Source organism: Camarhynchus parvulus, chromosome 6 (genome assembly GCF_901933205.1).
Source record: "Camarhynchus parvulus chromosome 6, STF_HiC, whole genome shotgun sequence".
NCBI classification, from domain to species: Eukaryota; Metazoa; Chordata; class Aves; order Passeriformes; family Thraupidae; genus Camarhynchus; species Camarhynchus parvulus.
In genome coordinates, this window is record NC_044576.1 from 27585622 (window position 1) to 27601410 (window position 15789).

The window sequence follows — 15789 nt, forward strand, 5'->3', positions numbered from 1 at the left end:
ATTTCAGTCTTTCTAGCAATCCAACAGCCAAGAGCTCATACCTGAGCTCACCAGCAAGCAAACAGCAGCTGTATGCGGTGCAGCAATGTGACAGCTTCCCCACTGCCCCACTGAAAAATCAGTGGTTTTTGCACCAGGATGGAAACAACGGCAGGAATCATTCAACCAGTTAAAACACTTTTCACATTAAACTAAGCACGAGGTGGAGATCAAAGTCATTTACAGGTCTGTGGGAAATGAACCTTGAAGAAAAGGCAATCAGTGGAAGAATGTCAAAGTTTAGCCTCGGGTGGCTTGACTGTAACTATCTAGAGGAAACAACTCTCTAAAAAGATTTTAAATAAGCAAACCAGGAGTTTAAGGATAGAACAAAGCCAAACCTCATCCAAGCCAGGCAAATGAAGGATGCACTGACCACAAAGCCAAGAAACTTTCTGTATTTTTGTGAGGATGCTCTGCCCTGCTCATCAGGCACCTGTTAATCATCCTGCTGCTCCTCTACTTCCAAAGGGATCCTGTAGCTTTTTAAAATCTGACATGGCATTTGTCAGCATTCATCAGTGTCAGCCAAGTAGTGCAATTAATTTCATTTCCTGTCAAATGTTCGGTCTCTGAAGAGACCTCAAGCCCAAAACTAAGATTGGTATCAATCACTTGTCATTAATAGTATTCTAACCCCAACAGAAAAGTAAGGATCCACTTTAGAATGGGAAGAAGCTGAACCTGAAGTGAAATGCCAGTAGGGATCACTGCAAGAACAACAGTCTTCAAAACACAGCAGCTAAGATATGTAAATGCAGAAATGGCAATTAGTCTCCCAGCTGCAACTGAGGTTTGATTTCACATCAAGCTACCTGGATGTATAAATTCACATCTCCATTCCCTGTCATGGGAGAAACTTTAACTTCTGCTAGCTTCCCTGAAAGAACAGATTCCCATTTCCACCTGGATCTTGGTGATTCAGAGCTTCAAGTGACCTCATATAATTTCATGATGCTCAGGAAGGAGCACGTTCTACCCACACGTGTTTTATCACATCCACGCATCAGTTTCTGTTCCAGAAGAATTTGTGAAAATGCAGAGATCTTTTCAAACACTGCACTGGACATCTACTACAAGAATGGCCTCATATTTAAACTTTCCCTGACACTGAACTATTTACAGCACTACCCAGCAGCCTGTTTGCAGCCTCCTCCTGCTGCCACTGAAGGAATCTGATGACAGATCAAAGGTTAAAGAACTAATGATTTAAAACACATTCCAACCTGTTGATATAGTGTCTGCTTACATGACCCTGACTTCTTCCCAGTTCTTCAAGGGAGGAAGATCCAGTTCAAAGTCAAAGGATTACAGAGCATCCCAAAATCTAAACTTAGGAAGCCTCCCCACTCCCTGTCAGGCTCACTGAACTGCACATGATGTAGCCTTGAAAAGTCATCACACAAAAAACCCAGACCTGTGCCTGGAACCTAAACATACCATAGAGAATTCTTCAAGTTAAGCTCAAGAGACATCTAACTGAAGAGAGGAAAATTACCACATTTATTTCATAATTAAGAAACTGCTTTATGCTGATTTATAACAATGTTTTAATAGAAGCTTAATGTTTTTTTCCTGTGGAATACTGTAGGTTTGTGAAATGCTTCCTGGATGCCAAGACTTGGCTTTGCCTTATAATTAGCAAGATTATTAGCAGGTAATTGGCTTTTGATATTTGATATCACTATAGCATGTGAAACACTGATACACAGTGAAACATTTCCACCTGACCTTTATTCCACATAATTGCAGATATCCCATTCCTGGAAGTGTTCAAGGCCAGGCTGGACAGGGCTTTGAGCAACCTGTTCCAGTGATTTGGCAACCTGGCCCATGGCAGAGGGGCTGGAATGACATGATTTTAAAGTCCCTCCCACCCCAAACCATTCCATGGTTCTGTGAGGACTAAAAAACTTAAGGACACCATCCATATTCTTAAGGCAGGATTGCTTAATTATGAGATTAAATTTTTGTTTCATCTTCATTTCTATTAAAAAAATCTAAGTTTTACAATTCATATATGACATCATAAATCTACTATTTGAAACAATCTCTACATGCACCAAAATCAAGCTATGTAAACTTTTACATTGTTAGTATGAAAGCTTAAAGTTTTTTTCTGTTAAGCAATACAGTGTACTGAAACCAGCTTTTCCCTCTAACCCAAAAGATGAATCACAGGCTTAATAATAAGGCCTTATTATAGCAATTTTGCTAGCCTCCAAGTTTCCTCTGCTAGTACATGCAATAGGCTAAAGTGAACTGTAATCAACTGACAATGGCAGAAAATTATCATTTGTATCAGATCACAATTTAAATTGAGATATTAAAATCTCTGCTCCTGCACATTGTAATTTAGGGCCTGATCCCACACACATTTACATATGGAACAGCATTGCAGTGAGTAGTCTTAGTTTTTGCAGAAAAGTTATTCATGTACATAGATGCTTACAAGAAAAACTTTTACTTCTTCATAAGCCGTTAATTAATTCTTGTTAATGGTAATGTTTATTTCAGACAAACCCAATGATGTCTCCAGCTCAACCTCCTCATCTGACCTTCCCTCCTCTCAGCCTGCTGTTTCCATTGCCTCGTAAAGATTAACAATCTGGATTGGTAAGAGTAATGTGCTCCTGCTAAAACAGACCTTAAAGCTTATTTATTACACCAGGAGGTAATGCAGAATCCTATTGAATTTGCATTTGTAACACAAACCAGTGTTATTCCCTGGCAAGGTAAGGGACTTTGTCATGAAACAGCCAAAGACAACTGCTCTGAATGCTGATGTTCCTGGAGCTGCACTCCTAAATATCTCTTATCCCTCCTCTGTCCATCATTCTCCTGTTAACTCCAGCTCCCAGTCAGAGGCTGCCTGCCTGAAATTCTTTGCCTATCAGGAGGATGGCAGAGTTCACCTTCCTGGGGACAGCCACACCATTTTCAGCTTTTTTGTTTTCCTATCAGCTCTTGTCGGGAGCCACAAATAGAAGCGGCCAGCCCTGGCGGGCAGATAGGACCCAGCAGCTGGAGACACAGGGCTCTCCAAGGCACAGCCCCAGCCAGCTCCATCTTATCTGGGGCCACGGGAACACGTCAGTCAGTGCAGGTTTTACTGGTCATCTCTGGCAGGAAGCAGTTCCTCTGTTCTTAGAAAGATCCCAGAGATGGACAGAGCTCCTGGGGAGGGCGGCTGTCTGCTCACGTTACGTGACGCACGAGCCTGTCCTGAGCTGGCTGATGCACGTGGAGATGAAAGTCACCGTGCTCCTGCAGTGCCACTGCCACCACTGACAGGCATGCCAAGCAGTCATGGAGTGCCTAAGAGCCTCTGACACAGCCTAGGCAAGCAGCATCACAAGCACATCCAATACACTGAACAGGATGATGTAAAAACTAAGTTGACAGCGTGGGCGTCAATAATAAAAAGGAATCTCATATACAGCAAAGAACAGGATCACACAAACTCTGTGACTCGTGTGACAGCCTTTTCAAGAAATGGATTTTTCCCACATCTTCTAAGTCTGTGGGTAAAAGTTCAAACACTTTCAGCAGGTATGAAAACAGACAAGTGTGAGCTTGTTCAAGTCTTTCATGCTATAGATGGGAGTTGCAGTCTCAAGAGCAAAGTTTAGTATACAAAAAAGTAAAGATAACCAAGCCACCTGTGGATGCAGCTGATACATCCTGGTCCCAGTATCTGTTGGTTCTGCTGCCTATCAACATACTTTATAAGCTGAAGGGGTCTAATTCCACCTCCTGTCGAGTTGCAGTCATGTCATATTAAAAACCCATCAGACTAAGAGGGAAGAAAACCACTTACTTGAACAGCTGTGTCCCACTTGTATAAACCATATGGTCAGACAACATGCAATGTGAGTAAATAACGATGTGGCTTAAACAAAAACTGCACTCAAATAACAATAAACAAGATCTGCAGCTCAGGTAAAACATTCAAAACAGGACTTGGAGCAACCTGCCATACACAGCCCTTTCCTTTCTCCATCTGAAGACAAAGGAACTCTAAAAAGATAACACTCAGAAAACAAACCCAACTAATAAGGCACAGACTGAATGAACAGCATGAGAAAAGTCTCTAACATTCAGTTCTGGCCCTTCTCAGTTCAAACTGCATTTACTTTCCCCCATTTCCTTAACAAGCTAATGGTACAAATCATAGTTTCATTTCCCCCAGCAAGAATTATTTCTATAGCTCTTCTTTCTCTGGTAATCTTCATGCAATCACTCATAAGGTCAATATTATTACAGAATCTTAAACTGTCATATAAACAGAAGCTACAATAAGTTGAGACATTCCTCTAGGGAAGGGAAGAACAAAACCATAAAAAGTATACTGGTAAATCCAGTCTTGCAACAGAATAGTCAAAGCACAAAAGCAGCTTATGAGTAAGTAACTAAAACACAAGTGAAAGAAGAAAGTAGACCTCACCCCTCCTAAAAAAAGCAAGATTAATGTGGTGCATACATCAGGACAACAATTCCAAAGCCCTGCTCCATCTGCCCCCTTTATCAGGAGCTCCTAAGGGCACTGTTTGCTGCCTGGCCTGAATTACCATTCTCCTTCGTGACTCAAAGGGTCTCAGGTGGCCTGATGCTGAAAATATCCTAATCCAGTATCTTCTGTAAATTGAGACCACTACTCACTGTGGACAGGAACAAGAAAATAAACAAATAGTTGCTGGTTTTGAACTGCTCAGGAATTATATGGCATCAAGTACTGCTTGAAATACAGCAGCTGTAATGGAGAGACAGAGATATGCATTTCCCCAAGCATTCCACAAATAGGGCAGACAGAGCTCCACGGTGCCCTCTAGGATGGGCTGATGCCACTCCAGATTGGCACAGACAAAATATGCTAATATCCAGGTGAAAGGTAAGCATTTTTTAAGTTATCAAGCTGTATTTAACTAAAAACCACAGTTAATAAACAATTTCTTAGATTCTAGATACTGATTTTTCAGCATATAAATAACTCAAGTGACCTTTTAAAGAAAACCTTTAGTAACATAGGAAAACAACTATTTCTATTTTCTGCTATATTCCATATATTCAGGAAGTGGAAGAACAGAGCAACCACACAACTATTCCACCCACATTTGGAACATGAAAAATATAACTGAAACTCAGGAACTGGGCTGGAGACACTATTCAAAGTCTGAATGTGCAGTACACATGCTAGATATGGACTTCCACAAAAGATAACTTGGGTTTAATAGAAATGAAAAACTCCGTGGTATTGATTTGGCTGCTGTGTTTTAGTTGCCCAGTTACTCTGATTTATTCCAGCACCTTTCCTCATGTTTTCCACCAGCTCTGCCACGTTCACCTGGAGCCTGAATCCCTTTCTGTGCTGTATCTTCCCTGGGCTGAGCTGGGACTGACAGTGGCAGAGAGTGGTTGCACATGGACCTGGGTATTTCTCTTTATTCTCACCTTTCATCCCACGTTTTGTGGTTACTCAATTCAGCCAACTCTGCATCGTTGTTCATTAAACAGAAACTCCATGAAGGAGCCAGGGTTGCCTCCTGCTCTGTGGCACCCATCTTCAAAGGCAATGAATTCACAAAGCATAGTTTTACAATTATTTAACGCTTCATTAAACCTCTGTTTTGTAAAAAAACACAGTGAGTCTTTGTTGTGGTCACAGAGGGCTCAGCGGCATGAGCTGGAGTTGCCAAGAGCCCCTCAGGTCCTCCCTCTGTGGAATGGGCAGCACTATTCCCATTCCCAAGGCAGCTCCATGGCACAAAGCCTCAGAACACCTTTGCAGAACATTTCTGGTGAGTTTTTGAAAGCACATACTTTCAGCAGCCAATTGAGTACAAAGGACCTTAATTTTCATAACTACCCCTAATGAAAAACAGTCATTGCTATCAAGAGTTTTTAAAAAATTCCAGATCCTTGAAAAAGCACTTAAGACCAAAAACTACAAAAAGACAGAATTTTCCTAAGTATCACCACCTTTCTTTACCCTTCCCACTTTCAAATCCTTCAGGTACTGAGCAAAGAGAATATTTTTAATGGGTTGATGGCAGGAAGCACGGCCTCCCATCAGTGATCCAAGGCACATTTGCTCAAATGGAGTCATTTCTAACAGATGAATATCCAGGTTTTACCTTTGCAGGTGAAGCATTTGATGTGGAAGTGTCTGGCCTGAACTCGAAGCACTTCACCTTTGCAAGGCTCCCCACATTTGTGGCAGTGGATGACTGGCTTCTCAGAGGGGTGGTGGGGCTCCTGAGGATGGGCCACTGCAAAGCAAACAAACAAAAAATATTTCAACCCAAACAAAAAGAGTATTTTCTTCTATACAAAACTCTGTGTTCTCGATACTTTATACCATGTATCTGGCCCTGTTTTATGCTCATCTGAAAAGTTACCACCATTTTATTTAAATATAGTCTTTTCATAAACCAGTAGTTTAAGACATTCACATCAACTACTGCTTCTTTCCATTGAGGCTGCTACAGAAAGATGAGGAAAAACTCCCTCCACAGTGTCAGTGCCACAAAGTGTTTCAGAATGCCTGCCATTCTCTTTCCAAGAACATGAGTGTGTGTAAACCACTGGACGAGCACACAAGGAAAGTAAAAACCAATTTAATCCAAGAAAGTATATAACCCAAGCAAAAAGGATGGAAGGAAAGCAATTCCAAATCAAGTTCTAGGAAACCAGATGAACCAGATAGTCTGTATGCAAATGACTACACTAAAAATAAACTACAAACATCTCCTTTTTGCTACAGCAGATACCTAATGCAGGGAAGGCACTCCTGAAAAGAAAGGAAGCCAATATTATTTGTCTCTACTCCCATCAATTCTAGCAGAAGTTACTCTCTGGATGCAAATTAGAGATACTATGAATAGGCAGAAACTACCCACGTATTTGCAATATTGTCAGGGAGACACAATTCCAGGCAGTGGTAATCACCTAACCACCCAGAGCAGAGCTTGGATAGGAACAGGAAAACTTTGTGGATTTCATTGTTGTAATAAAAGTTTAATTGCTCCACATTTGGCTTCTGTAAAACGCGTTCAACTTTCTCTTCAGATGTGGCAGCTTGGGGCCCTAACAGAAGTGCATTGGTGTAAGCTGGAGCAAGATTTCATCTCAACTGAACTGTTTGAAGTGGAAAGTATTACCCAGAATGTTCCCAAACAAACCTATGTTCCTTCAATTCTCCCTCCCACATCCCATTCTAGCAGTAGGAAGCCTTTCTCCTTGTAATATTGTTCTCAAACTAGTGGTGCTCATCAGAACATTTCAGAGAAAACACACCTCTGCCCACACCTCTGTCTTCATACCACTCCTGTCCTACTTTTCCTGGCCTGTAAAGGACTGAGTGCTGATACATCACTCTCAGCATCACTGGAAAAATATCTTCAGAATTTTCTCGAGATCTTTTCCTTTCCTGAGCAGTTCCTGGCATCACCCCAGGCAGGACTATGCTGTTTTTCAGGTGACTGCTTATGCAGCAATATAACAGATACCTTGCTCATTTTACTGCACCAGATTCCTCCCCTTCTTCCATGGATTTCTAGGGGAAAAGCTCCATCACTCCATGAAGTCTTTTTACATCATTCTCCCTTATAAATGCCTTACTGAAGAAATGCTGCTATCATTTTGCATTACATAAATACAAGATTAAAAATAAAAACTGAATATGTGATTAGAGGAATAAAAGCATCAAGAATAGAGAATAAAAAATATTCTAAGCAATTTCTGTTATAAGTCCAGCCAGACTAATATGGTAACTGTTATGCTTTTCTTCCTATCACCACTCATCTCTCCAACCCCAAACTTCAAAGAAAATGGCTGAATTCTTCTAGTCAAGCTCAAAGTTTTTAATACCTCTTTTTCTGGTAGCCTCACTTAAACTATTTCCCCTGAGCAGTTATTCAGCCCATCCTGGAGAACAGAATTCAGCTGGTAATGCCAACCAGTATTTCAATTAGCAGCTCCAGTGAAGTAAAAGCTCACTGAATGCCTTACCTTGAGTGAACCTCATCTAATAGTCTGCAATGCAATACTGTTTCTGGACTGGAAGTTATTATTCTTACAAACTAAACTATTCACTGGCAACCAAGGAAATATATAGGAAAGAAGTTAAGAAAGAAAGAAGGGAAGAAAGAATGAATAAAAGACAAACATAGGGAAGACTGTTAACTAATTAAATTATTATGAGCAAAATTCCCTCTCAGATTCACACAACCTGAGATGGGCCTGATGAAAGCTGCAGTTAATAGTGTGGACTTTTAAAGTTGCTCACAAGAGGAAATGGACAAAGAATTTGGGAAAATGCTCCCTAAGGTTTATATGGCACAATGTGAAATCTGTACCTGCAATATTCTGCTTATTCCATCTCACATGTGTAGGACACTCTGACATTCTGCACACCAGGTTCCAGATCTTCTGGTATTGATCTGAAACACAAGCCCCTACTCTTTACAGCAGAGTAAATAACTATTTTCAAGGCTGGTCCAATGATGCAGCTTCTTTCCAGTTCTGCCTTTAAAGCCATTTAAATGAATACAAATAGTGTTAGTTGCTATTTCCAGACTGATCTCTTAACTGAAGCTAATTATGGTGCTTGTCTTACTGGCCTCCATTTAGCATTGTAGGTCAAAATTGAATAATTGACTTTCACCCTCCTGCAAGGAATTGCTTGTAAGCTTTTTCCTTTGGATGCACGCAACACACACAAGGCTTTTCAGTGGCAGAGGTGACCTTTCACAGTTACCAGTGAGGACAGAAGAGGGAATTAAAGGAAAAACGAAGAGAAATACCTTTAAAAGCAGTTTATTGGTATGTTTCTGACTGATGTCCAGTCAGCTCACTGGACATGTCAGTTTTAAGCTGCTCTGAGCTTGAAAAGGTCAGAGTCAGGAGCTGGGTTCATCTCCTGGCAGGAATTTCACACCTTGAGAGAGTCCATATTTCAGGCTCTGCCTGCACCAACCCTCCCCACCACAACTGCAGGGTATCTTCCCAGGCATCACAGACTGCACATGATGTAATAAGGCAACTCTAGATCGTGTCTAAGACAATTACAACAGACTCCAGACAGTGTAATCACTGACAGGACATGGATTTAGAATCTGGATAACCCAGATTCCAACCCCTGCTCCACAACAGGTATCTGGGCTCTATGATGATATCCCCTAACCCAAAAGGAATAAAGCCATACAGTTAAGTTCAACTAAATCACTGAGCCTGGGACCTAAAATCAAAATTATCTGAATGTTTTATTTTCTCTGTCTTGAGTGCCAGGGACTGTAAACCAGGTGCAACAGCACTGTTAACCTGAGCCTACTGTGCGAATAAATCCCATGATAAGGTTCCCAGGGATGGAAGGAGTCACATAAGCTCCTAAAACAGCCAGTCACCTTCCTGCCTCCGCACCAGGGCTCGCAATTGTCTTCACAGCACAAAGTGCCCACCCACAGCATGGGTGTGGAGCACAAACTCAGGTTAATACTCAGGTTAAGTATTTGCCAGCTCCAGTTCAAGGATGTGAACTGAAACCAGTCTCCACACAAAGCCTGTCACATCCCAGTTCAGCCCATCCAGCATGACATTGTGCATGGGTGCTTTTGTGCTGGGCACTGCCTGAAGACTTTTTTTTTTTCATTAATAAATAAAATCTCTGGTCAGAGATACACAAAGAAGAACTTTTCAAGACAAGCTAGGTTGAGACTTCTACTCAGGACCAGTTTAAATGAATAATCAGTGAATAATTAATGCTTTCTTAAACTCATTTAGGCTTCAAATAAGACAAATCAATGTCCCATTAAATATGTAATTTACCCAGAGTAACACATACACTGACTAGGACAACTGGGAAGTCTGGATTACATAATTTAAATCAGGGCAAAATAAAAAGAACAGAAAAGAATCAATAGCACCTTCAGCTGTGAGGAAAACAGTCTTTGTCACTGGAGTGTTGCTTTGTGCTAACATCACCATTATTTTTGTCATTCCTTATGTTCCCTTGTGAATCAAGCAATGTTGATTCCATTACATTTTGCAACTGCACTATATGGATGTAAATTCAAAGCAGCTCCAACAGCTTGAGAGTACTTGTTACTGCATTTTATCTAAACATCTCAAAATAATCCCAGACCTGCAAAGAAATAATTAAAAACAAAAAGAGACAGAAAAGACCACAACCCAATGTTCATAAGAGAAACCAAAGGCATTTTCTGAGCAAAATTAAAGACTTAATTTGCTGTGCAAAGTTGAAAACTGTTCTGTTGGGGTGTTTTCTTTACAGCAGATCATTGTCCGACGGTTTAAAAACAATTCTTTTTTGTTGCATCAGCTAGAAATTAGACCCCAGTATTCGTAACGAACCTTTCTGAAATGGAAATTGCAGCAACTAGCTGAAGAGTAAGCAGCTGAATAAAGAAATAAAGAAAACAATAAAAATAAATACTGCAGCCTTCTCTATTGATGATTCTCTCCCTGAACACAAAACTGCTAGGAAATCAAAGGCTCAAGCTAAGGGATTCTTAGCTGCAGATTCTTGTTGTCAAGACTCCATGGATCTGCTGCAAGCCAGGAAGTACCTTGGCTTTTAACTGGAAGTCAGAAAATCTTCTGGGAAACACCTTGCTATGGGAATGCTGCGGTGGAGTCACACCAAATTATTTCTAGTTCAGTTCTACTCAAAAAAAAGCTTCCTCTAAATTTAAATATGATGATATGGGCTACTGCTCTTTTAAAAGTGAATTTTTATCATTTTTCCATTTGCATGGATACCTCCACAAATAAACCTGAAGCTGTGCTCAGTCAACCCTACCCATGTTGTAGAATGTGTAACTTCAAGCTTTATGCCAGCATACAGAATCTCTGGGCCTTTTAGCTCCACAACCTCTGGGCTCTGTTGCACAGCACTGAGAACAGCACGGGCAAGGGGACTCTCAGAATGTCACAGATTTGTCATTTATATCTTAGGAGTGGCCTGACACAGGCAGCATGTTCTCTGAACTGCTGATCTTCAGCTACTGTGTTTTCTTGGCCGAAGACTGAATTAAGGAGAAAAAAATAAAGCACAGATGTAATGGTGTGAAACTACTCCAAGTTCTTTGCTAGGCTGTTTTAAAATTTCCTCAGTCCTTTCTGCTTTTAGCAATAAAAGGTCTGTGCTTGAGATTGCCAGCAGTAAATGCAACCAAAGCTTTCTACAGACAACACTCACTCTCCCTTCATGTCACTACCTGACATGGCTTTGGAGACTGTTGTCACAGCACATGTCACAGCTGAGATGGCCACAACACACAGAGTGTCACCATACAATGTCAGAAAGCGTCAACCCATACAGAGAACACCACAACACTTCAGCAGGCTGCAAGCATTGGCCCTTCTTGTTCCTTAGCCCAGCCTTTTATCCCCTGATGTTGATGCACTGTCCCTGTGTGCCCTCTGCTCCCTTTGGTGGTTGCTCAGTGCCCCTGGGCACTCCCTGGCTCGTTGCTGTCAGTGCTGCTCACAGCTGTGCCCACTGGGGATGGGGCTGGGCTGCAGCCCCACTGCCAATCTCCACAAACTGTGCGCCTACAGGCACTGATTTCTTAAACTAATTTACAGGATTTGCAGCTCAAAACTTGAAGGTTTAAAACCAAAATTCCCTCATTGTTTGATGCTGCCAAGCAGCTCCCTGTTGATGCAGCTGGGCAGCCCCTGGCTTGGACAGGACAGAGGGAAGCAGGTGGGCACTGGGCATAGGATGACAAGCTGGGAAAAAATATTTTCTGAGCTGAAAGATGCTGGAGACACCACAGAATCAAGTTCAGGAATGGTATCTGCTTTATCACTTCTCCTCCATGCTCTATTGTAAAGAGAGGAGAAGTAATTTTCTCCCATCTTTTGTGTTTCTTTCAGAGATAAGAGCCTGTAACCCCTGGTTTGTAAAGCCTGTCTGTCTGTAGCCCATAGAGTCTCCAAGGAATTCCTCTTTTGTAAAAGCCCAGCACAGTGGAGGAGGTACTGAAATACCTATTTAAAAGAGGGGTGAAAAATGCAGTGTCATTTTGCTTATCTGCAGACTCAGTTCTTGAATCTCAAATCTGTAAGAATCCTATCAGGTAAGGTGACCAAGCAGTGACTGAGAGGGAAATCAAACCTCCCAGCTGCCAGGGACTGATAAAGATATTACTGCAGTCACCAGCCACAGGTATCTGACAGGGATCTTCAGGAATTCCAGGAAATCCTGGAAGGAGGCACTCCCATGAAGAGATACTCGTGAGCTGCTTGCCTACACATGTATGAGAAAGCCTAAGGGAAAATCCTAGACTGTAGCTAGCTCATACTACTGCCATTCAAATCAGATCTGAAGAAGCATTATAAAGCTCTTTCTTCCTGCAAATTTATCTGTATCACTCCTACAGTGTGCCAATTTGTCTTAAAACTATTTGTGCTGTCTATAGATATTGAGTACCTATTTTTAAAACAAAGCAGAAAAAACCTCTTAAACTTGGTAGCTTTTTGCCACAATTTTGGAAATGTTTTCTCACATTTTCCATAAAAGTATTATCATTTTCCCCTTACAATTCATCTGCTGCTGAAAGCAGCAGATGCAGAAGGGACCATGGCAGTGCAGCAGCTCCTCTGGCAGAAGTCAGTGCCCTGATGGTGGTGAGGCGTGGCACTCACACCCACAGGAGAGCACAGTGGGCTGGCCAGGGCCCCCACTATTAAATACTTGCATATTTTTAGGTATACATAACCTATGGACAGAACTAATGCAGCTAAAAGAATGAAATACAAGGATTTAGAGATATAAGTGCCAGGCAATAACCCAATGAAAAATCAATGAGAGGCAACTCCTATGTTATTTACAAATGAAAATTAAAAGCTTTGTGCCATACACACAAATGTGTAAAAAGGTAAGGAAATAATGACCTTTAAAAATACAGCATGGAAAAAAAAATCATAATTATTTCAAAGTTTCAGAACACAAGTGGAAGTATGCTTATTTTCTCTCTATTTTTCCTGCTGTTTCCTATCCTCCTCCCATGCCTCTTCTTCTAGCTCAAGCTTTGATACTGCAATTAATTCCCCACAGAACAGCATACAAGATCAGGGCCTAAGGCCTCAGCCCTATAAAGATTTATGCATATGAATGATTCAGTATTAAGTGAAATATTTAACACCAGCACCTGCTTGATCCTATCTGAAAAAAATCACCTTCTCCAACACAGACAAAATAAAACAATGTTACTGTGATGGTTTTGCTACTCAAAGAAATGTGTTTGGTGGATCTGGTTTTCCAAGCCTTTGATAGTAACTGAGAGATAAAGAAAACTGTGATGTGTTTATGTAGGGGTTATATCCTTATCTGGACACTCTGGGGATTTCACCACAGGTTCTGACAGTTTATAGCTTTAGTGTATAATTTTCAGTTTGTCAGTGACAAAGCATGAATGTGGCATGAACAGGAACCTCGGGTTATCCCACTCTTGCTTTAGAGCCACCAGGAGCCTGAGAGCTTGCTCAGCTTGCCAGCAGGAAACTGTGAACACTTCAGTGCTAACCCAGCTCTGCAGCCCAGGGAAACTGCAGCAGCTCCACTGATGCTCTCCTCACCACAAAAGCACCAGAGCCTCTTCAGAAGAGTTTGTCATTCTCTAAAACTGCAGCAAGGAGGAGCTTCTGCCATGTCTGTCCACACATATTTGCCTTTGATCACTTGGCAGGTGAATAAAAGCACATTCTAGAGCATCATCTATACTTAGCAGGAACAAAAGGACCTGACAAAATTATTACGTTTGTATTTGCTTAAGGAAAATTATAATCCTTTCAAAGATGAGTCAAGAACAGCTTCTTAACTGAATATGGTCAGGTGTTGTTTTAAACTCAGAGAGAAAAAGCAATAGGGAGTTTTGGAAGTATTTCCAGTAATGAAAGGGCACTAACCTTGCAATGAAGTATGCAGCAAACTAAGACATGCTGAGAAACAGATGATGATCAAACAAATGTTGACTGAGCCAAGCCAGTCTTTGAATCAAAACCTGCATTCCTGCATTACTCAACACGATTGTTAACAGATGGATTGCTGATTGGTGGTTAGCAAGCCAAAGGGGAGAGGCACAAAATGAATTTATTCTGCCATATTTCTACATTAGTACAGAGTAATTTTTCACAAGACAGATCACCGTAAAAATCGGGTGATAAAGAGACAATGAATCCAGACTCTCTTATCTGATGCTCTGGGAATGCCCTTCTTTGATCTTCATCGCATCCACAAAGGTTCTCTGCACTTGGTTCCACAACCAACTTACTGAGGGACATTATTTCGAGATAATCAACTCACCCTTTGAAACTCCTTGCGGAAGGGCTGGAAGATCAGGCTAAACATTTGCTTCTCACACCCAACATCTCTAAGTCTCTGACATGTAGTAACTGTTTATAAGCCTTGCAAGTGGCCAAAAAAAATTTGAGTTATGCCTTCAACACACCTGACATACACAAGAGGATCATTCACTATTTCAAAAGAGTGGCTTTTTTCTAACATAGGACAGAGATAATTAGAAATTCAAGAGCTCCTCAGCATACTCTGAGCAGCCATCTCATACACATCACTTGATGTCTCTATCTTTAAAGAATATCACAGAATAGTCTGAGGTGAAAAGGACCCACAAGGATCATCAAGACCAGTATCAAAACCTGACAACAATGAATACACAGAAATGTCAAATTATTCAGTGCAAATCCTGAAGGATCCTCAAGGCTACATGAAAGCCAGTTGCTGAAGTTAGCAGAAAAAACAATTGCTTTTTCCAGACAGCATGGAAATTCTGGCTTACTGATGAGTGGTGGTTTCCCATAATAGCACTCAAATGTCTATCAGGCCTCTCAGCTACCCAAACAGCATCCCACGTGGGGATTCTGGCAACAAACTCATCACAGTTCCCCTCTGCATCCTTTTCAGAGGCTGCATGAGTATTCCATGCAGTAAAATGAATTAAATTTTCTTCTGAAGTAAGTCAATATAAAAATGCTAATTTTAATTATCAATTCTCCCACTGTTCACCCTGAGATTATCTGAGGAGGAACGCTGACCTACATAGGCCAGTTGTCTCCCAGGTGCTTTCAAAACAGAATCTGTGGTAAAATCTCCTCTCAGTTACCACCAGGAATCTCCCCAAGAGTTTTTTCACAAGACCCTTGCAGGGACCTGTCCTCAGCCAACCCCTTTAAACCACAGAAGCTCTGTGCCCTGTGCTAAGAAACCCTCCTTCAATCAAGGACCTTGCCAATGCCCATCATTCAGTACACCCTCACTTGTGGCATTTCTGAGCTACACAGCCTCAAACTAAAACTAGACACCACAGAAATGAGCAACATAAATCTTCCCAGGGCTCCTGATGCCCAGGATAACAGAGCTGATAAACCAAACATTTCAAAAGTCCTGCCCTGTGCTTATTTGCACCCAGACCTCAAAAACATTGCAGCATAGAAGTCACTTTCTGAGGTATATTATTTCAATTTATTGAGGTATATTGATGTATTACTTGCGCTCCTAAAGACCATCAAGTGTTATCATTAAACATGGTAAATGGACTATCACGGGGAAAGCACTGACCAATACCCTGAACACAGCCTGCTCCTCTGGCTGGCACCTCCACTGCTGGATAGCAAGCAGACACCCTCAAATCCATCAAATCCTGTTTTGAGGTGCCTTTGGAGAAAAGAAAATACAAATGCAACTGCTTCTTTGAACAAACAAGT

The 15789-nt window shown here is 41.3% G+C and overlaps 1 protein-coding gene across 10 annotated transcripts in view; it reads right to left on the reverse strand.

Annotated features, from left to right (window-relative positions):
• ABLIM1 (actin binding LIM protein 1) overlaps positions 1-15789 on the reverse strand; it is a 189426-nt gene that overhangs the window by 92719 nt on the left and 80918 nt on the right. For all 10 annotated transcript variants that reach the window (XM_030950798.1, XM_030950800.1, XM_030950807.1 and 7 more), the window contains exon 2: positions 6174-6308. In XM_030950798.1, the coding sequence (XP_030806658.1) occupies positions 6174-6308 (135 nt within the window). The remainder of the gene's footprint in view (positions 1-6173; positions 6309-15789) is intronic.